Source organism: Salmo salar, chromosome 09, assembly GCF_965601325.2.
Source record: "Salmo salar chromosome 09, fSalSal1, whole genome shotgun sequence".
Classification (NCBI taxonomy): Eukaryota; Metazoa; Chordata; class Actinopteri; order Salmoniformes; family Salmonidae; genus Salmo; species Salmo salar.
The window spans coordinates 49,914,014-49,937,698 of NC_138299.1; the positions used below are offsets into that span (position 1 = coordinate 49,914,014).

The window sequence follows — 23,685 nt, forward strand, 5'->3', positions numbered from 1 at the left end:
TTTAAATTCACACAGGACACCGGATAAGACAAGAGAAATACTCCAGATGTAACAGACTGACCCTAGCCCCCCGACACATAAACTACTGCAGCATAAAATACTGGAGGCTGAGACAGGAGGGATCAGGAGACACTGTGGCCCCATCAGATGAAACCCCCGGACAGGGCCAAACAGGCAGGATATAACCCCACCCACTTTGCCAAAGCACAGCCCCCACACCACTAGAGGGATGTCTCCAACCACCAACTTACCATCCTAAGACAAGGCCGAGTATAGCCCACAAAGATCTCCGCCACGGCACAACCCAAGGGGGGGGCGCCAACCCAGACAGGAAGACCACGTCAGTGACTCAGCCCACTCAAGTGACGCACCCCTCCCATGGACGGCATGGAAGAACACCAGTACGCCAGTGACTCAGCCCCTGTAATAGGGTTAGAGGCAGAGAATACCAGTGGAGAGAGGGGAACCGGCAAGGCAGAGACAGCAAGGGCGGTTCGTTGCTCCAGCCTTTCCGTTCACCTTCACACTCCTGGGCCAAACTATACTTAATCATAGGACCTACTGAAGAGATAAGTCTTCAGTAAAGACTTAAAGGTTGAGACTGAGTCTGCGTCTCTCACATGGGTAGGCAGACCATTCCATAAAAATGGAGCTCTATAGGAGAAAGCCCTACCTCCAGCCATTTGCTTAGAAATTCTAGGGACAATTAGGAGGCCTGCGTCTTGTGACCGTAGCGTACGTGTAGGTATGTACGGCAGGACCAAATCGGAAAGATAGGTAGGAGCAAGCCCATGTAATGCTTTGTGGGTTAGCAGTAAAACCTTGAAATCAGCCCTTGCCTTAACAGGAAGCCAGTGTAGGGAGGCTAGCACTGGAGTAATATGATCAAATTTTTTGGTTCTAGTCAGGATTCTAGCAGCCATATTTAGCACTAACTGAAGTTTATTTAGTGCTTTATCCGGGTAGCCGGAAAGTAGAGCATTGCAGTAGTCCAGCCTAGAAGTAACAAAAGCATGGATTAATTTTTCTGCGTAATTTTTGGACAGAAAGTTTCTGATTTTTGCAATGTTACGTAGATGGAAAAAAGCTGTCCTTGAAACAGTCTTGATATGTTCTTCAAAAGAGAGATCAGGGTCCAGAGTAACGCCGAGGTCCTTCACAGTTTTATTTGAGACGACTGTACAACCATCCAGATTAATTGTCAGATTCAACAGAAGATCTCTTTGTTTCTTGGGACCTAGAACAAGCATCTTTGTTTTGTCCGAGTTTAAAAGTTAGCAGCCATCCACTTCTTTATGTCTGAAACACAGGCTTCTAGCGAGGGTAATTTTGGGGCTTCACCATGTTTCATTGAAATGTACAGCTGTGTGTCATCCGCATAGCAGTGAAATTTAATATTATGTTTTCGAATGACATCCCCAAGAGGTAAAATATATAGTGAAAACAATAGTGGTCCTAAAACGGAACCTTGAGGAACACCGAAATTTACAATTGATTTGTCAGAGGACAAACCATTCAGAGAGACAAACTGATATCTTTCCGACAGATAAGTTCTAAACCAGGCCAGAACTTGTCCATGTAGACCAATTTGGGTTTCCAATCTCTCCAAAAGAATGTGGTGATCGATGGTATCAAAAGCGGCACTAAGATCTAGGAGCACGAGGACAGATGCAGAGCCTCGGTCTGACGTCATTAAAAGGTCATTAACCACCTTCACAAGTGCAGTCTCAGTGCTATGATGGGGTCTAAAACCAGACTGAATCGTTTCGTATATATTGTTTGTCTTCAGGAAGGCAGTGAGTTGCTGTGCAACAGCTTTTTCAAAAATTATTGAGCGGAATGGAAGATTCCATATAGGCCGATAGTTTTTTATAATTTCTGGGTCAAGATTCGGCTTTTTCAAGAGAGGCTTTATTAGTGCCACTTTTAGTGAGCTTGGTACACATCCGGTGGATAGAGTTTATTATGTTCAACATAGGAGGGCCAAGCACAGGAAGCAGCTCTTTCAGTAGTTTAGTTGGAATAGGGTCCAGTATGCAGCTTGAGGGTTTGGAGGCCATGATTATTTTCATCATTGTGTCAAGAGATATAGTACTAAAACACTTTAGTATCTCCCTTGATCCTAGGTCCTGGCAGAGTTGTGTAGACTCAGGACAATGGAGCTTTGGAGGAAAACCCAGATTTAAAGAGGAGTCCGTAATTTGCTTTCTAATCATCATGATCTTTTCCTCAAAGAAGTTCATAAATTTATTACTGCTGAAGTGAAAGCCATCCTCCATTTGCGAATGCTGCTTTTTAGTTAGCTTTTCGACAGTATCAAAAATAAATTTCGGATTGTTCTTATTTTCCTCAATTAAGTTGGAAAAATAGGATGACCGAGCAGCAGTGAGGGCTCTTCGATACTGCACGGTACTGTCTTTCCAAGCTAGTCGGAAGACTTCCAGTTTGGTGTGGCGCCATTTCCGTTCCAATTTTCTGGAAGCTTGCTTCAGAGCTCGTGTATTTTCTGTATACCAGGGAGCTAGTTTCTTATGACAGTTGTTTTTAATTTTTAGGGGTGCAACTGCATTTAGGGTATTGCACAAGGTTAAATTGAGTTCCTCGGTTAGGTGGTTAACTGATTTTTGTCCTCTGACGTCCTTGGGTAGGCAGAGGGAGTCTGGAAGGGCATCAAGGAATCTTTGGGTTGTCTGAGAATTTATAGCACGACTTTTAATGCTCCTTGGTTGGGGTCTGAGCAGATTATTTGTTGCAATTGCAAACGCAATAAAATGGTGGTCCGATAATCCAGGATTATGAGGAAAAACATTAAGATCCACAACATTTATTCCATGGGACAAAACTAGGTCCAGAGTATGACTGTGGCAGTGAGTAGGTCCAGAGACATGTTGGACAAAACCCACTGAGTCGATGATGGCTCCGAAAGCCTTTTGGAGTGGGTCTGTGGACTTTTCCATGTGAATGTTAAAGTCACCAAAAATTAGAATATTATCTGCTATGACTACAAGATCCGATAGGAATTCAGGGAACTCAGTGAGGAACACTGCATATGGCCCAGGAGGCCTGTAAACAGTAGCTATAAAAAGTGAGTGAGTAGGCTGCATAGATTTCATGACTAGAAGCTCAAAAGACAAAAACGTCATTGTTTTTTTTTTTGTAAATTGAAATTTGCTATCGTAAATGTTAGCAACACCTCCGCCTTTGCCGGATGCACGGGGGTATGGTCACTAGTGTAACCAGGGGGTGAGGCCTCATTTAACACAGTAAATTCATCAGGCTTAAGCCATGTTTCAGTCAGGCCAATCACATCAAGATTATGATCAGTGATTAGTTCATTGACTATAACTGCCTTGGAAGTGAGGGATCTAACATTAAGTAACCCCATTTTGAGATGTGAGGTATCACAATCTCTTTCAATAATGGCAGGAATGGAGGAGGTCTTTATCCTAGTGAGATTGCTAAAGCGAACACCGCCATTTTTAATTTTGCCCAACCTAGATCGAGGCACAGACACGGTCTCAATGGGGAAAGCTGAGCTGACTACGCTGACTGTGCTAGTGGCAGACTCCACTAAGCTGGCAGGCTGGCTAACAGCCTGCTGCCTGGCCTGCACCCTATTTCATTGTGGAGCTAGAGGAGTTAGAGCCCTGTCTATGTTCGTAGATAAGATGAGAGCACCCCTCCAGCTAGGATGGAGTCCGTCACTCCTCAACAGGCCAGGCTTGGTCCTGTTTGTGGGTGAGTCCCAGAAAGAGGGCCAATTATCTACAAATTCTATCTTTTGGAAGGGGCAGAACACAGTTTTCAACCAGAGATTGAGTTGTGCATGCATCACTCCCCCTAACTGGGAGGGGGCCAGAGACAATTAATCGATGCCGACACATCTTTCTAGCTGATTTACACGCTGAAGCTATGTTGCGCTTGGTGACCTCTGACTGTTTCATCCTAACATCGTTGGTGCCGACGTGGATAACAATATCTCTATACTCTCTACACTAGCCAGTTTTAGCTTTAGCCAGCACCGTCTTTAGATAAGCCTTAACGTCGGTAGCCCTGCCCCCTGGTAAACAGTGGATGATCGCTGGATGATTAGTTTTAAGTCTAATACTGCGGGTAATGGAGTCACCAATGACTAGGGTTTTCAATTTGTCAGAGCTAATGGTGGGAGCCTTCGGCGTCTCAGAACCCACAACGGGAGGAGTAGAGACCAGAGAAGTCTCGGCCTCCGACTCCGACTCGCTTAATGGGGAGAACCGGTTGAAAGTTTCTGTCTGCTGAATAAGCGACACCGGTTGAGCATTCCTACAGCGTTTCCCTCCAGAAGCCATGAGAAAGATGTCCGGCTGCGGGGACCGTGCGAGGGGGTTTATACTAACGTTACTATCTGTACTTACTGGTGGCACAGACGCTGTTTCATCCTTTCCTACACTGAAATTACCCTTGCCTAACGATTGCGTCTGAAGCTGGGCTTGCAGCACAGCTATCCTTGCCGTAAGGCGATCGTTCTCCTGTATATTATAAGTACAACGACTGCAATTAGAAGGCATCATGTTAATGTTACTTAGCTTCGGCTGTTTGAAGTCCTGACGAACCATGTCCAGATAAAACCTCGGGGGTAAAAAAGAGTCATGAATATTAATGTAATTGGGTTGCTGGGCAATTATGGACATTAAGCTAGCTAGCTATCTTGCTAAGTTAGCTAGCTAACGTTAGTTAAAACTAATGAAAATGGGTTGACGTTAGTAAGTTAATAGACTATGGTTAAACGTTTCCTTGTGTTGTGTGTCTTTTATTGCAGGCATCGTTTTGTTTGTGCCAACAACGTTAGATACTGCACATAGGTAATGTTTCTAACATAGCATTAGGTACGTTCATGTTTGTAAATTAATAACTAGCCCCCATAAGATATAGCTACAGCTAGGTAGGTGTCTTTAGTGTTGTTGTGTTGTTGTGTTGTGTATCATTAATATTTTACATAGCTAGCTAGCTAGCTAGCTAGATAATGCTAGCTACTGAACATATCGCGATTAGCGGACACTATCGTTAGCTAGTAGTTAGCCAGCGAACTAGTTAGTTGTCTGTGACCTAATGTTAGCTCAGCGTGACAGGTCATGTAATCACTTCTAAACCCATCACTCAGCGTGACAGGTCCCGTTATCTCTTCTAAACCCATCACTCAGCGTGCCAGGTCCAGTTATCTCTTCAGAACCCATCAATCACCCTGACAGGTCCCGTAATCACTTCTCAACCCATCACTCAGCGTAACTGGTCCCCTTATTTCTGCTGAACCCATCACTCAGCGTAACTGGTCCTGTTATCACTTCTAAACCCATCAGTCAGCGTGACAGGTCCCGTTATCTCTTCTAAACCCATCAGTCACTCTGACAGGTCCTGTTATCTCTTCTAAACCCATCACTCAGTGTGACAGGTCCCGTAATCACTTCTGAACCCATCACTCAGCGTAACTGGTCCTGTAATCACTTCTAAAGCCAGTGTGTAGTCTGGTTATGTTTGTTCCTGTTACAGTCATATGGTTCACCACAAACAAGTCATACAACAATTTTGATGGGATTTTAAATCGCCGATTTCCCTGGCCATCCTCACGCACTGTTGCACCTACAACACTAATCTAGTGGGCACCTTTAGTGTTCCGGCCAATCAAGGCATTTGATTGGTTTGACGTGTTGCAAGGCGTCACTGATTTCCACTGAAAATAGAATTCCATTCCCCAACCCCAAGAACCCCCCAATGCACCAACAACCAAGAGAATGAACTAAAGATAGAAAAAGGAAAAGACAGAAGAAAACAGCAAACAACAATGCAAAAAACAAAAAAACAATTAACATTTAAAGCAAAGGACGTGAAGGACAACTAAAATCACAACAGCAATGCCAACTATATATGTTTGTGTGCATGTCTGGCACTATTACATGTATGTGTGTTCTTGTATGCGTTTATTTGAATGAGAGTGTGTGTATATGCATGTGTACTAACACCTGCACGGCATCAGCCTTGTAAAAACACTGCCACTTAGTGTCATTCAAGTGTACTTTTTATTATGTTTTATTTTGACTTAAGAAAAAAACTTTTATCTTTGACCATAATTCTATCTCCCGCACAGCAACTCTACTCCCAATTCTACTCCAATTCCACATCCTAACCCTCAGCTTCCCTCAGCCCATCCCATCTTTCTCTGCTGGCCACCCACTTCGGGTTTCTACGCAACACATATCTTTCAACTATGCTGTTATGTTTAACGTACAATTTCAATCTATCTAATCGAATAGAATCCACAGATTGCGAGTTGAAGATAAATACTTTTACTAAGAGTATTAGTATATTAGTAATTGACTGACCCGGTCTCTCCAGATCTCCTAACAGTACTATTTCTAGGGTCAATTTTAGATCAATGCTATGCATTTTCAGCCATTCCTGAACCTGAGACCAGAAACAGGCTACCTGAGGGCAATACCAAAATAAATGGTCTGTTGATTCTGTATCCTCACAACAAAATCTGCAGAGCTTTGATAATTTTATGCCCCAAATATTCAACATTTTGTTGGTGGCATGAATTCTATGTAATAATTTTAGCTGAAAAGCATGAAGTCTTGAATCTTGTGTTGTTTTAATATCAACTCATACACCCTGTACCATGGAATCGGTACATAAAAAAATCTCTTCCCAACTGTTTTGCAATCTGTATGGCACAGTTGTCAACATCCTGGTCCTCAATGAAACTGGTATACTTTCCTATTTATTCTATTTTTATTCCTCTGCCAGTTTTGATCCTTTATATTGGGCAGACAGACCAGTTCCCTACCTCCTCCCGCTGCCACCTTCCTCCTCCATTTTTGGGGTAATGCTGTAATCAATTGGTTGAACAGACCTTGCTGTACAATTCTGATAACTCCATGAAGGACATAACTCTACCATTCCAATTCACAATATCATTTAAGAACAAAATACCCTTTTCAAACATCTTTCTCATAAATACAAAGATTTTATCAACCAGCACATTTGAGTTCAGCCATAATATTTGGTGTAATATTTGTTCTATCTTTTCAGGGGGATAAAATTGAAATTATAGCCTGCTTGTTTGAAAAAGAGAGATACTTTGAAAAAAGTATCGTTTTCAATTAATCGAATATGAGACATGGCAATCTGCACAAAGGCAAAAAGGCCATTTTTAAACAATGGATGAGCTTTTCTTAGTAATCTACTTGAGAACCATTTAGGTTCATCCCAATTCATATTCATTATATAGACAGGTACGTTTTATTTTGTCTGTGTAAGGCGTGTATATGGGAGGCGAAGTCAAGTGCAAGAGAGCAGAGTATAATAAACAGGCGCACTTTAATACCGGTTAACAAATGACAGCACATTTTTAAATGTATTTTACCTTTATTTAACTAGGCAAGTCAGTTAAGAACAAAAACGTATTTTCAATGACGGCCTAGGAACAGTGGGTTAACTGCCTTGTACAGGGGCAGAACGACAGATTTGTACCTTGTCAGCTCGGGGATTCAAACTTGCAACCTTTCGGTTACCAGTCCAACGCTCTAACCAATAGGCTACCCTGCTGCCACATACTAGTGCCAAAAACACGGTCTAAAACAAAAGCAGCGCTTGACAAATATCCACGTAACAAATAAACAATCACTCACAAACACAACATGGGGAACAGAGGGTTAAATAATAAACAAGTAATTGGTTGAGTGAAGCCAGGTGTGATAAGACAAAGAGAACAAATGGAAAATGAAAAGTGGATCGGCGGTGGCTAGAAAGCCGGTGATGGCGACTGCCGAACGCCGCCCGAACAAGGAGAGGGATCGACTTCGGCGGAAGTCGTGACAGTCTGGTTTAGCGTCCCAGATAAAGCGAAATATTTTTTGCTCATATGATTTAAAAAAACGAATCATCAGGAGTAGGCAGCGACATTAGTAAGTGAGTAAACTAAGATATGACTAAAGAGTTATTCAGAGTAAATAGACAGGTATTTACCTGTCCATGGTTGCAGGATCTATTTTTACAAGTTTTATATTGAAATTCATTGTGGAGAGCTTATTTATATATTTTGTGATATGAATACCAAGTATGTGTTCTTCACCATCAGCCCATTTTATAGGTAAACTGCAGGGTAATGTAAAAGTTGTATTTTTTAAAGATCCAATAACTAATATTGTACACTTATTATAATTTGGTTTTAGTCCAGAGAGAACAGAAAAGTTATCTAGATCTTCAATGAGACATTGCAGGGATCTAGCTTGTTGACTAAATATAAAACTTGAGTCATCGGCATACATGGACACCTTTGTTTTTAAGCCTTGGATTTCTAATCCTCTATTGTTGTTATTGGATCTGATTTTAATAACTAGCATTTCGATGGCTATAACGAATAGATATGGTGACAGCGGACACCCTTGTTTAACTCCTCTTGACAATTCAAAACTCTCTGAGAAGTAGCCGTTATTTACTATTTTACACCTGGGGTTGCTATACATTATTTTTACCCATTTTATAATTGAATTACCGAAATTGAAAAAATCCAGGCATTTATAAATAAAATCCAGTCTTACTTTATCAAATGCCTTTTCAAAATCCTCAATTGTGATTCAGAGAGTGGTAATTCAGACAGTGATGATTCAGACAGTGGTGATTCAGACAGTGGTGATTCATACATTGGTGAATCCGACCGTGGTGATTCAGAGAGTTGTGATTCAGAGAGTGGTGATTCAGACAGTGGTGATCAGACAGTGGCCCAGGTCCATTTGTAAACCAACCCAACACCTCCGTGGTCATGCCGTTACCTGACTAACACTGACTATGACTACATCTACTGGGACAGGCATTTCCAGGGAGAGGACCTTAAACTACTAGTCAGGTTCCCAGCTGGATCACTGAGCTATGAGGCAGAGTTCCCAGCTGGATCACTGAGCTATGAGGCAGAGTTCCCAGCTGGATCACTGAGCTATGAGGCAGAGTTCCCAGCTGGATCATTGAGCAATGAGGCAGAGTTCCCAGCTGGATCACTGAGCTATGAGGCAGAGTTCCCAGCTGGATCACTGAGCAATGAGGCAGAGTTCCCAGCTGGATCACTGAGCTATGAGGCAGAGTTCCCAGCTGGATCACTGAGCTATGAGGCAGAGTTCCCAGCTGGATCACTGAGCTATGAGGCAGAGTTCCCAGCTGGATCTCTGAGCTATGAGACAGAATTCCCAGCTGGATCACTGAGCAATGAGACAGAGTTCCCAGCTGGATCACTGAGCTATGAGGCAGAGTTCCCAGCTGGATCACTGAGCTATGAGGCAGAGTTCCCAGCTGGATCACTGAGCTATGAGGCAGAGTTCCCAGCTGGATCACTGAGCTATGAGGCAGAGTTCCCAGCTGGATCACTGAGCTAAGAGGCAGAGTTCCCAGCTGGATCACTGAGCAATGAGACAGAGTTCCCAGCTGGATCACTGAGCTATGAGGCAGAGTTCCCAGCTGGATCACTGAGCTATGAGGCAGAGTTCCCAGCTGGATCACTGAGCTATGAGGCAGAGTTCCCAGCTGGATCACTGAGCTATGAGACAGAGTTTAAGTCTGGATTCAAAGTGTGGAGCCCAGGATCTCTGTAGCAGTGTATCTGTGTGCTGCCAGTACACCAGTGAAGCAGGGATGCTCAACTCTGTGACAAAATCATATTTTGGGAGGCTGCCAAGTAAGCACTGTCTGGCACCTGATTGACCTGGCCCTCTATGTGAAGATACGGTAGGCATAGCCTGGCAGGATGTCTATGCGACAGGGGGAGTACCAGCCTGGCAGGATGTCTATCCGACAGGGGGAGTACCAGCCTGGCAGGATGTCTATCCGACAGGGGGAGTACCAGCCTGGCAGGATGTCTATCCGACAGGGAGAGGCACGGCCTGGCAGGATGTCTATCCGACAGGGGGCGTACCAGCCTGGCAGGATGTCTATCCGACAGGGGGCGTACCAGCCTGGCAGGATGTCTATCCGACAGGGGGAGTACCAGCCTGGCAGGAAGTCTATCCGACAGGGGGAGAACCAGCCTGGCAGGATGTCTATCCGACAGTGGGAGTACCAGCCTGGCAGGAAGTCTATCCGACAGGGGGAGTACCAGCCTGGCAGGAAGTCTGTCCGACAGGGGGAGTACCAGCCTGGCAGGAAGTCTATCCGACAGGGGGAGTACCAGCCTGGCAGGATGTGTATCCGACAGGGGGAGTACCAGCCTGGCAGGATGTGTATCCGACAGGGGGAGTACCAGCCCAGACATTATAACACTTATCAAGAGGATGTGGTGATGAATACAACTCTCTCTCTCTACACTGCTGTAGAAGGCAGCTGGTACTTTCAGTTCTGTGTAGAAGGATGTCTCCGACAACATATGGACTAGGCTTGTTCTTCATCTTATTTCCATCTGAGGTTCCCTCAATCTAAATATGAATACATTTAATAGCTAACTGTATCTTACTGTATCTCTCTTAATATGCTTCTATGCAAATCTCATCTGTAAAAATGTCAAAATGAATGACAGATGTATTGAGTTGTTAATTAATTCAGACTGGCTACGGCGTATCAAGATGGGCAAACAGTACTATTGCCGCTTTTTTCTCATTTTTCAAGCGGTCTTCACGGAGTATGCGAGCACACTGGGTGCCAGCTGAACTGAAGCATGCTGATGCCGTTAGTGACCTTGGGGGAGGGGCTTCAGTGACCTTGGGGGAGGGGCTTCAGTGACCGAGGGGAAGGGTTTCAGTGACCCTGGGGGAGGGGCCTCAGTGACCCGTGGGAAGGGTTTCAGTGACCCTGGGGGAGGGCTTCAGTGACCTTGGGGGAGGTGCTTCAGTAACCCTGGGGGCGGGGCTTCAGTGACCCTGGGGGAGGGGCATCAGTGACGATGGGGGAGGGGCCTCAGTGACCCTGGAGGAGGGGCCTCAGTGACCCTGGGGGAGGGGCCTCAGTGAGAGCCGTACTGTGTGTACAATGAGGTTGAATGTCATTCACAGAGACGATGAGTGACATGATGCATCCTATAGTCCTCCTGAGTTGGCTGTTTCTCCTGTCCCCAGGTGAGTGTCTGAGGTTAGCTTAGTAGCTGGGATTCATGGAGTAATTAGAGTTGTACCAACTCTTAATAGACACAGTGATGGCTTGTCTCTCTTCTTCCTCCTCTCTTCCTCTCCCCTGCCCTCCTCTCCTCTCTTCTCTACAGGTCAGTGTGGAGCAGCAGCCCCCGTAGTGCTTCAGCCCAGACAGCTCCTCACCCTTCCTGGTAACACCACCACCTTCGGTCCAGTCACTCTGCAGTGCTCCCTGGGTCCAGGCTTCAGCATGTCCAGCTACACCATGATGTGGTACCGACAGGTCAGAGAAGTCACCAGGGCATTACACCATGATGTGGTACCAACAGGTCAGAGAAGTCACCAGGGCATTACACCATGATGTGGTACCGACAGGTCAGAGAAGTCACCAGGGCATTACACCATGATGTGGTACTGACAGATCAGAGAAGTCACCAGGGCATTACACCATGATGTGGTACTGACAGGTCAGAGAAGTCACCAGGGCATTACACCATGATGTGGTACTGACAGGTCAGAGAAGTCACCAGGGCATTACACCATGATGTGGTACTGACAGGTCAGAGAAGTCACCAGGGCATTACACCATGATGTGGTACTGACAGGTCAGAGAAGTCACCAGGGCATTACACCATGATGTGGTACTGACAGATCAGAGAATTAATTACTGGAACTACACACTACTGTTTTACCATGTAGCGGTGTAGCTAACTACTGGAACTACACACTACTGTTTTACCATGTAGCGGTGTAGCTAACTACACACTACTGTTTTACCAGGTAGCGGTGTAGCTAACTACTGGAACTACACACTACTGTTTTACCATGTAGCAGTGTAGCTAACTACTGGAACTACACACAACTGTTTTACCATGTAGCGGTGTGGCTAACTACTGGAACAACACACTACTGTTTTACCATGTAGCGGTGTAGCTAGCTACTGGAAATACACACTGACGGGCCGGCCAAGACACGGGTGCTGGGCAAGCCAGCTGGGAGAAAACTCCCAACGAACCGCTAGAGGCGTGGGGGCCTGGCGAGCCGGCTGAGGCATAGGAGCCTGACGATCTGGCTGAGGTGTGAACGCCTGTCGATCCCGCTGTGGTGTGGGAGCCTGATGATCCGGTTGAGGCCCGACGTGGGATGGGCGCCTTCTGAGCCAAACAGGGCACGAACCTCTCGAGCGTGTCAGCCCGACGTGCTGGTTTAGGCACCACCAGTTCTATCGGTGTCGGCCCCCAGACCCGACGTCACCACCAACCGGAACGCCAGCACTCCCCCCGATGTTTCGTATGATGGCTGCAGAATTCTGTAAGGACCGATGCCGGACATGAGAAGCAGGTACGGGGGAGTCAACATTAATCAGGAAACAGACAAAGACCAAGACAAGAACAGCGTCAGCACATGGGTACAAAATGTGCTGCGGTAGGGAACAAAGGGGGGGACAGACAGACAGACAGACAGACAGACAGACAGACAGATAGATAGATAGATAGATAGATAGATAGATAGATAGATAGATAGATAGATAGATAGATAGATAGATAGATAGATAGATAGATAGATAGATAGATAGATAGATAGATAGATAGATAGATAGATAGATAGATAGATAGATAGATAGATAGATAGATAGATAGATAGATAGATAGATAGATAGATAGATAGATAGATAGATAGATAGATAGATAGATAGATAGATAGATAGATAGATAGATAGATAGATGTGGTAATGACAGAGGTGATTGAGTCCAGGTGAGTCCAATAATCGCTGATGCGCGTGACGGGGGGGAAGGCAGGTGTGCGTACTGATGGTGACAGGAGTGTGTAATGCTGGGGAGCCTGGCGCCTTCGAGCACCAGGGAGGGAGAGCGGGAGCGGGTGTGACACTCTGTGGTTCAGGTGTCTCTCTTGACAACTTGGTGGAATGCCTTGAAGGTCATTTCAAAACGAGCCCTAAGTCCAGAAGAAGACGGAGAGCCCCAACATGAGAACATTGTTCTTCTTTATTGCTTGTTTTTTGGTCATCTTTTACAATTGAAAAAACCTCTACAATTAAAATAAAAGGTTATAAATGGAGGACTAAGACCAAAATACCAAGAAATTAGAGATGTCACCACACCAATTACACCTCCACTACCTCTCCTCTCCTCTCCTCTCCTCTCCTCTCCTCTCCTCTCCTCTCCTCTCCTCTCCTCTCCTCTCCTCTCCTCTGCCCCTTCTCTCTGGTGTGGTTTCTTCCCCCCTCCCCCTCTCCCCCCTCCCCCCTCCTCCTGTAGCTTCTAGGGGTTGTTGTAAGGAAGTGTATCTGTTCTGAGTCATCGTGCTGTACTGGAAGCACAGTAATACACAGCCCCGTCTCCAACCTCCAGGTTCTTGATCTCCAGAGTGGATCTGGTCAGCTCCGGCCTGCTCATGGTGTAATGTACATCCTTCTCAAAGGGAGGTTCTATTTCCCACACGCCTTGACCCAGAGAATATGTTAACATCTTCATGTTGTTGTCTCTCTGTCGGTACCAGAACATGTAGTAGTAGCTGCTGTCGTCGTGGTAACACTGTAGAGTGACTGACACATCTCCTTCTCTACACACAGACAGGACAGGAGACTGTTTAACTGTTACACCGCCACAGAAATCTGTGAAGATAAAAAGACATAAAACATTAAAACATCTATTAAGTAGTATCAACCTGAAAGTGATACAAAATTAAAATAATTGCTGTAATTTCAACGGTTGCAGGAACAATGATCAAGTTGACTTTGAACACACAGAATATCAGTTTCAACACTGCTGATTTGTGTAGTTTGTCATGTGTGTAAGTAGAGGACAGTTCTTACTGGCAGTGAGGAGGAGAGCCAGAGTCACACACAACAGCTTCATCCTGACAGACATCAGAGGACTGAGAGAAAGAGAGACAGTCTGAACGTCTCCTCAGTTCACTCTCCTTTCTGTCTGTCTCTCTCTCTCTCTCTCTCTCTCTCTCTGTCTCTCTGTCTCTCTCTCTCTCTCGCTCTGTCTCTCTCTGTCTCTCTGTCTCTCTCTGTCTCTCTCTCTCTCCCTCTCTCTCTCCTTCTTCTTCAGACCTCTCCCTTGTTCATCAGACCAGGAAATGACGTCACCTTCTAGCTGTCTCCTTCTTCCTCAGACTGCTCACCTGGGGTGCGTTAAGTATGACAGAACGATGTGCAACGTTGAATTCAACGACAACGGTACTGTACTGAACGACCGGTTGAAAAATGTTGTGATAATGGTGGCCAAGAGGGTTAGGGTTGTTGTGTGATTGTATGGTGTGATTGTATGGTGTGAATGTATGGTGTGATTGTAAGGTGTGATTGTAAGGTGTGATTGTATGGTGTGAAGGTATGGTGTGAAGGTATGGTGTGAAGGTATGGTGTGATTGTATGGTGTGAATGTATGGTGTGAAGGTATGGTGTGATTGTAATGTGTGACTGTATGGTGTGACTGTATGGTGTGACTGTATGGTGTGACTGTATGGTGTGATTGTATGGTGGGATTGTATGGTGTGAATGTATGGTGTGATTGTATGGTGTGATTGTATGGTGTGATTGTATGGTGTGATTGTATGGTGTGACTGTATGGTGTGACTGTATGGTGTGACTGTATGGTGTGACTGTATGGTGTAATTGTAAGGTGTGATTGAAAGGTGTGATTGTAATGTGTGAATGTATGGTGTGATTGTATGGTGTGACTGTGTGGTGTGATTGTAAGGTGTGATTGTAATGTGTGATTGTATGGTGTGACTGTATGGTGTGACTGTATGGTGTGACTGTATGGTGTGAAGGTATGGTGTGAAGGTATAGTGTGATTGTATGGTGTGATTGTAAGGTGTGATTGTAATGTGTGAATGTATGGTGTGATTGTATGGTGTGACTGTATGGTGTGACTGTATGGTGTGATTGTATGGTGTGATTGTATGGTGTACTGCAATTTTAAAAGATCACACCCATATTAATCAGGCCACACCCACCAAAACGGGAGCAAGCGTACCTCAAGGGCAGTTGAAGAACGGTGCGTTTTGGCGAAATGTGTCATTCAGTATAAACCGTCACGCAATGTAGAAAACATTGAGGCAAACTAAACGCACCCTTGTTCATCGGAGCAGGAACAGGAAGTGACGTCATATCCTTCTGCCACCAAAACAGCTTCATAGACGTGTGATGCGACGCGACGGAGCGGGTAAGTGTAGGGAAGATGGCGGAAACTCTTGTTCTGTTGGAAACTGCTGTCGGGGTGAAGATGCGTGTACAGAGAGTGAGAACGGGCTTGTCGTGAAAAATAAACGAAACGAGAAGTAATGTTGTGATCAATGTTACCTGGGGGATCCGTTTGAAGGAGAAGCATCATCAATGTTACCTGGGGGACCCGTTGAGTCTCTCCATTCTCATGTAAAGCTAGTCTCTATGAGATACCCTGTAGGAGCTCTATGAGATACCCTGTAGGAGCTCTATGAGATACCCTGTAGGAGCTCTATGAGATACCCTGTAGGAGCTCTATGAGATACCCTGTAGGAGCTCTATGAGATACCCTGTAAGAGCTCTATGAGATACCCTGTAAGAGCTCTATGAGATACCCTGTAAGAGCTTTACGAGATACCCTGTAAGAGCTTTACAATGAATAAAGAATGCTGTCTGGGAGATCTGAATAAGGAATGTTATCTGGGAGGTCTGCTTGAGGTCTCAAAGGAGGTGAAGCATGGGAAAAGTGGAATCAATCATAGTTACCAGGAGTCGGCTCGTTCTGGTCCTGAGAAGTGGAGCCGCAGTGACCAGAAGTCAGCTCGTTCTGGTTCTGAGAAGTGGAGTCACAGTGACCAGGAGTCAGCTCGTTCTGGTTCTGAGAAGTGGAGTCACAGTGACCAGGAGTCAGCTCGTTCTGGTTCTGAGAAGTGGAGTCACAGTGACCAGGAGTCAGCTCGTTCTGGTTCTGAGAAGTGGAGTCACAGTGACCAGGAGTCAGCTCATTCTGGTTCTGAGAAGTGGAGTCACAGTGACCAGGAGTCAGCTCGTTCTGGTTTTGAGAAGTGGAGTCACAGTGACCAGAAGTCAGCTCGTTCTGGTTCTGAGAAGTGGAGCCACAGTGACCAGGAGTCAGCTCGTTCTGGTTCTGAGAAGTGGAGCCACAGTGACCAGGAGTCAGCTCGTTCTGGTTCTGAGAAGTGGAGTCACAGTGACCAGGAGTCAGCTCGTTCTGGTTCTGAGAAGTGGAGTCACAGTGACCAGAAGTCAGCTCGTTCTGGTTCTGAGAAGTGGAGTCACAGTGACCAGGAGTCAGCTCGTTCTGGTTCTGAGAAGTGGAGTCACAGTGACCAGAAGTCAGCTCATTCTGGTTCTGAGAAGTGGAGTCACAGTGACCAGAAGTCAGTTCGTTCTGGTTCTGAGAAGTGGAGTCATAGTAACCAGGAGTCAGCTCGTTCTGCTGAATTGTATTGTTGAAGAAGAGATGAAAATTGCACTAGGACTCACCCGAATCGGCAAATTTTGAAGTAACATGCTAAGTAGAAGATATGGTAATGAGGGACCCACAGCCCGTTGAGAATGATGTGGCAGAAGATATGGTAATGGGGGACCCACAGCCCATTGAGAATGATGTAGTAGAAGATATGGTAATGGGGGACCCACAGCCCATTGAGAATGTTGGCAGTCGTGAGAACCAGAGGCGAAGTGAGTGAAACATTTGGATTTTGTGGCATTCATTGCCGGTTATTAACCTCTATGGGCTATGTGGGACGCAAGCGTCCCACCCCTGGTACACCCTATCAACAACAGGTGAAATATCAAGAGTGCCAAATTTGAAAACAATTAAATGTCATAATTCAAATTTCTCAAACATACAACTATCTTACACCCTTTGAAAGATAAACATCTCCTTAATCTAACCACGTTGTCCGATTTCAAAAAGGCTTTACGGCGAAAGCATAAAGTTAGATTATGTTAGGACAGTACATTGAAAATAGCTGTGTGTAATGTTTTGTCAATGCAAAGACACGCGTCACCAAAAGCAGAAAACCAGCTAAAATTATGCACTAACCTTTGACAATCTCCATCAGATGACACTCCTAGGACATTATGTTAGAACAAAAAATGCATGTATTGTCTATCAAGTTCATATTTATATCCAAAAACAGCGTTTTACTATGGCGTTGATGTTGAGGAAATCTTTTCCCTCCAATACCGGCAGTCAAATCAGCACAACAAATTAAATAATTACTATTCGAAAACATTGGTAAAATATTATATTGTCATTCAAAGAATTATAGATTTACATCTCTTGAATGCAACCGGATTGCCAGATTTAAAAATAACCTTACTGGGAAATCACACTTTGCAATAATCTGAGCACTGCGCCCAGAAAAATACGCTTTGCGATACAGACTAACCGCCATGTTGGAGAGATCTAAAATCGAAAATACTATGTAAATAATCCATTACCTTTGATTCTCTTCATCAGATGTCACTTCCATGAATCCCAGGTCCATAACAAATGTAGTTTTGTTCGAAAAAGCTCATAATTTACGTCCAAAAAGCTCTGTGTTGTTAGCACATGATCTAAGCCCGCCAGACTTGTCTTCATGAAAGAGGGGAGAAAAAATATTTACGTTCGTTCAAACATGTCAAACGTTGTATAGCATAAATCATTAGGGCCTTTTTCAACCAGAACATGAATAATATTCAAGGCGGACGATTGCATTCTCTTTTAAAACGTATTGGAATGAGAGTACCCAACGAACTCGCGCGCCAGAGTCTTATCGGCCACCACCGTTCCAAGGCTCTTGTTCGTTCAGTTCTCATAGTAGAAGACTCAAACCACTTTGTAAAGACTGGTGACATCTAGTGGAAGCCATATGAAGTGCTCAACGATTAATAAGCCCCTGTGTGTTTCAATGGCATAGGCTTAAAGGTAATTCAACACATCAGGTATCCACTTCCTGTCAGAATTTGTCTCAGGGTTTTGACTGCCATATGAGTTCTGTTATACTTACAGACACCATTCAAACAGTTTTAGAAAATTCAGAGTGTTTTCTATCCAAACCTGAACAATAATATGCATATCCTAGCTTCTGAGTTGGTGTAGGAGGCAGTTAAAAATGGGCACATATCAAAATTCTCAATACTGCCCCCTATCCCCAACAGGTTTTAACTGTGTCGAAGAAAATCGAAGAAACTGTGACTGTGGCAGAAAATATTCTGGACCTGCAAGAGTTCACAGCGGAAGACCTACAAGGGGTACTGGCATAGGAAGATATCCCACCCTCAGGTTTGGATTTGTTTTTTTTTGTTTTTTTAACAGAAGAAATACGTGAAGTGTGAAAATGTATGCACTCACTACTGTAAGTTGCTCTGGATAACAGCATCTGCTAAATGACTAAAATGTAAAAGGCTGTTTTTGTATGGATTTTTCCCCCAACCCCAACAATGTTCCTCTTTTGTGGGATCTTTTTTTGTTTATATCCTGCACAGTAGGTGGCGGCATGCACCTCTAACGTTTGTTTGCGGACCACCATAATACCATAGAAGAAGAAGAAGATCAGCGGACTGTCTTCTCTGTCTTCCACTGTCTTATCGTATCGTTGTTCCTCAGACCTCTCACCTGTTCACTAGACCAGGAAGTGATGTCAACAGGACACCAGGAAGTGATGCTGTCAAAACAGTCAGTGAACATGTGCCTATTCTACACCTTCTTCTCCTCTCAAATCAATTGGGAAACATATGTTAACATTGTTAAAACAAGTGAAATAGATAATAAACAAAAGTGAAATAAACAATAAAAAATGAACAGTAAACAGTACACTCACAAAAGTTTCAAAGGAATAGAGACATTTCAAATGTCATATTATGGCTATATACAGTGTTGTAACGATGTCTCTTTCTAGCCCCTTTCCTCCTCCCCCCTCTCCCTCTCCTCCTCTCTATCTCCTCTCTCCTCCCCCCTCTACTCTCCTCTACCCCCCCCCCCCTCTCTCCTCTCTCTCTCTCTCTCTCCTCTCCTCTCCTCTCCTCTCCCTCCCTCCTCTCCTCTCCTCTCCTCTCCTCTCCTCTCCTCTCCTCTCCTCCCTGGCTGGTATAGGTTGTTGTAGAGCAGCAAAGCTAGCTGAGTCAATGTGCTGAGCTGGCAGCGCAGTAATACACAGCAGAGTCTACAGACTTCACATTCTTAATCTGCAGAGAGGACTTTAACTGCTCGTCATGGATCATATTGTAATTTGCCTTGTCAAAGATGGGCTCTATGTCCGTCGCTCTCGTCCCCATAGAATAAGCCACCAGCTCCATGTTTCCGTTGGTGTTCTGTTTGTACCAGAACATTCTATAGAACTCTGCGTCATCGTGTTCACATTCTAGAGTCCCCGATTCTCCCTCTATTGAAAGAAGATTTGCAGGATGTTGAATGAAGTTTACTCCAGATGTTGATTCTGTAGGTAGAAAAACGTCATAATGAATGAAACAGTTATGATTATAGTACTGGTGATGACTGCATGTCTTATATGTTGAATAAAGTTCTTACCGGTGGTCAGGAGAAACAGCACTAACACACAATACAACTTCATATTGACAGTAATGAGAGGCTTGTGAATAAAAATGCAGACTACTCTCTCTCTCTCTCACCCCCGCTCTCTCTTTCTCTCATCCCCGCTCTCTCTCTCCCTCTCTCTTGCTCTCTCTCTCTAACCCCCGCTCTCTCTCTCTCTCACTCTCACCCCCGCTCTCTCTTTCTCTCATCCCCGCTCTCTCTCTCTCCCTCTCTCTTGCTCTCTCTCTCTAACCCCCGCTCTCTCTCTCTCTCACCCCCGCTCTCTCTCTCTCACACCTGCTCTCTCTCTCACCCCCGCTCTTTCTCTCTCTCACCCCCGCTCTTTCTCTCTCTCACCCCTGCTCTCTCTCTCATATTGTAACAGTGCCCTCCATAGGATGAACTATGAACTATAATGTCTGAACTATAATACCCACTTGGCCTACCGTTTACACTACTGCAGTCAGTATGCACCAGTGGAGGCTGCTGAGGGGAGAACGGCTCATAGTAATGTCTGGAACGGAGCAGATGGAATGGCATCAAAACACATGGAAACCATGGAAGCCATGGAAACCATGTCTTTGATGTATTTGATACCGTTCCACCTCTTCTGCTCCAGCCATTACAGCGAGCCCGTTCTTCCCTATTAAGGACCCACCAACCTCCTGTGCGATGCATGAATATATCTATAATGATTTGCAAATGTCTTGGGTTTGACAGATGTTTTTTTTTTATCAATACCAGAAGAGCCACAACCGACAATGTCTTCCTGCTCTGAGCCATCTGTGTGACAGACAGACAGACAGACAGACAGACAGACAGACAGACAGACAGACAGACAGACAGACAGACAGACAGTCAGACAGACAGACAGACAGTCAGACAGACAGAGACAGATAGAGAGAGAGAGACTAGACTGATTCCCAAACGGCACCCTATTCCCTATATAGTGCACTACTTTAGACCAGAGCCCATAGGACCCTGATCAAATGTAGTGCACTATATAGGGAATAGGGTGCCGTTTGGGAATCAGCCACGTCATGTATATTAAACAGAGGAGTGTTGTATTTGTACTGCTCTTCAAGCTGTTATTTCACTGTGACTAGCAGCGCAGTAGTAGACCCCACTGTCCTCCACAACCAGCTCAGAGATCTGCAGTCAATCGAACACATTTAGAAAAAGGCCTTTATGCACGTGCTTGTAAATAAACTCAGCCAAGACCCAAAGAGAAGAGACGTCAAGAGGAACCCGGCTCAGATGCTCTCCATCACCTGCAGGATGAACCTGTTCCCCGATGTGTCCAGGTTCTCTTTGTATCGCCCCTGGGTTTTCTCGTACTCTTTAATGAGGAACTCCACTGGGCCTCCATAGCGGACCTGTTGGTACCAAAGCATGTTATGGTACCACAACTTCTAACCTGCTGGACACCCCACCTCACCTACCAACCTGTTGGCCACCCCACCTACGAATCTGCTGGCCACTCCACCCCACCTCACCTACCAACCTGCTGGCCAACCCACCTCACCCCACCAGACCTACCAACCTGCTGGCCACCCCACCTCACCTACCAACCTGCTGGCCTTTCTAAGGAGTTTTTCCTAGCCACTGTGCTTCTACACCTGCATTGCTTGCTGTTTGGGGTTTTAGGCTGGGTTTCTATATAGCACTTTGAGATATCAGCTGATGTAAGAAGGGCTTTATAAATACATTTGATTTGATTTGATTTATATTACTTTCCAAACATTCAATATCACAAGCACTGTGATACTTATTCTTAATAGACTACAAATTGCCAGAAGAGATCACTCTGGAGTCAGATGTTAACAGAATGTGTAATTAAACACAAAAAGTGAGAGAATCAGGCACACAGAAAGTGTTTAAAGTGAGAATGAGGTAGGTCTGATGAATTCAGCTGGTCTGATGAATTAGGCAGGTCTGATGAATTAGGCAGGTCTGATGAATTAGGCAGGTCTGATGAATTAGGCTGGTCTGATGAATTAGGCAGGTCTGATGAATTAGGCTGGTCTGATGAATTAGGCAGGTCTGATGAATTAGGCTGGTCTGATGAATTAGGCAGGTCTGATGAATTAGGCAGGTCTGATGCAGAATTCTTGCCTATTTCAAATATAATGTATTTAATTTCTGCAAAAAATAATTTGTGTGTAGTTCCAAAAGTGTAGTTCCGTACATGGTAAAACAGTAGTGTGTAGTTCCAGTAGTTAGCTACACCGCTACATGGTAAAACAGTAGTGTGTAGGTCCAGTAGTTAGCTACACCACTACCTGGTAAAACAGTAGTGTGTAGTTCCAGTAGTTAGCTACACCGCTACATGGTAAATCAGTAGTGTGTAGTTCCAGTAGTTAGCTACACCGCTACATGGTAAAACAGTAGTGTGTAGTTCCAGTAGTTAGCTACACCGCTACATGGTAAAACAGTAGTGTGTAGTTCCAGTAGTTAGCTACACCGCAACATGGTAAAACAGTAGTGTGTAGTTCCAGTAGTTAACTACACCGCTACATGGTAAAACAGTAGTGTGTAGTTCCAGTAGTTAGCTACACCGCTACATGGTAAAACAGTAGTGTGTAGTTCCAGTAGTTAGCTACACCGCTACATGGTAAAACAGTAATTAACTACTGACAACACTCCCAAGATTTTAATTTAGTCCAACTACCACCAAGCTACTGCAAAATGTAATTAAATGACTAGTTGAAGTAAATGCAGTTCACTGCTCCTCAACACTGATCCTACAACAGAAGAGAGTACCGACATGCATAATGCCCTGGTGACTTCTCTGACCTGTCAGTACCACATCATGGTGTAATGCCCTGGTGACTTCTCTGACCTGTCAGTACCACATCATGGTGTAATGCCCTGGTGACTTCTCTGACCTGTCAGTACCACATCATGGTGTAATGCCCTGGACACTTCTCTGACCTGTCGGTACCACATCATGGTGTAATGCCCTGGTGACTTCTCTGACCTGTCAGTACCACATCATGGTGTAATGCCCTGGTGACTTCTCTGACCTGTCAGTACCACATCATGGTGTAATGCCCTGGTGACTTCTCTGACCTGTCGGTACCACATCATGGTGTAATGCCCTGGTGACTTCTCTGATCTGTCGGTACCACATCATGGTGTAATGCCCTGGTGACTTCTCTGACCTGTCAGTACCACATCATGGTGTAATGCCCTGGTGACTTCTCTGACCTGTCGGTACCACATCATTGTGTAGCTGGGCATGCTGAAGCCTGGACCCAGGGAGCACTGCAGAGTGACTGGACCGGAGGTGGTGGTGTTACCAGGAAGGGTGAGGAGCTGTCTGGGCTGAAGCACTACGGGGTCTGCTGCTCCACATTGACCTGTAGAGAAGAGAGGAGAGGAGGGCAGGGGAGAGGAAGAGAGGAGAAGAGAGGCGAGGAGAGGAGGAAGAAGAGAGACAAGCAATCACTGTGTCGATTAAGAGTTGGTACAACTCTAATTACTCCATGAATCCCAGCTACTAAGCTAACCTCAGACACTCACCTGGGGACAGGAGAAACAGCCAACTCAGGAGGACTATAGGATGCATAATGTCACTCATCGTCTCTGTGAATGACATTCAACCTCATTGTACACACAGTACGGCTCTCACTGATGCCCCTCCCCCAGGGTCACTGAGGCCCCTCCTCCAGGGTCACTGAGGCCCCTCCCCCATCGTCACTGATGCCCCTCCCCCAGGGTCACTGAAGCCCCCCCTCCAGGGTCACTGAGGCCCCTCCCCCATCGTCACTGATGCCCCTCCCCAGGATCACTGAGGCCCCTCCCCATCATCACTGAGGCCCCTCCCCCATCGTCACTGATGCCCCTCCCCAGGGTCACTGAGGCCCCTCCCCAGGATCACTGAGGCCCCTCCCCATCATCACTGAGGCCCCTCCCCAGGATCACTGAGGCCCATCCCCATGGGTCACTGAAACCCCTCCCCCTGGGTCACTGAAGCCACTCCCCCAAGGTTGCTGAAGCCCCTCCCCCAAGGTCACTAATGGCATCAGCCTGCTTCAGTTCAGCAGCACCCCCAGTGTGCTCGCGTTCTCCGTGAA

The 23,685-nt window shown here is 45.4% G+C and overlaps 1 protein-coding gene and 1 gene segment (V, D, J or C); one reads left to right on the plus strand and one right to left on the minus strand.

The window, feature by feature from the left end:
- The first annotated feature begins 11,020 nt into the window (after positions 1 to 11,020).
- LOC123744629 (T-cell receptor beta-2 chain C region-like) overlaps positions 11,021 to 23,685 on the plus strand; it is a 605,275-nt gene continuing 592,610 nt past the window's right edge. Inside the window, 3 exon segments of the C gene segment in view lie at positions 11,021 to 11,069; positions 11,213 to 11,373; positions 18,164 to 18,168. Coding sequence covers positions 11,021 to 11,069; positions 11,213 to 11,373; positions 18,164 to 18,168 — 215 coding nt within the window.
- LOC145858018 (uncharacterized) lies at positions 20,860 to 23,191 on the minus strand. The gene is made up of 3 exons (XM_082955820.1): positions 23,132 to 23,191; positions 22,817 to 22,968; positions 20,860 to 20,982 (listed from the first exon to the last, which is right to left on the minus strand). Exons 1-3 carry the CDS (start codon positions 23,187 to 23,189, stop codon positions 20,860 to 20,862), a joined length of 333 nt encoding a protein of 110 aa, XP_082811946.1. The 5' UTR covers positions 23,190 to 23,191.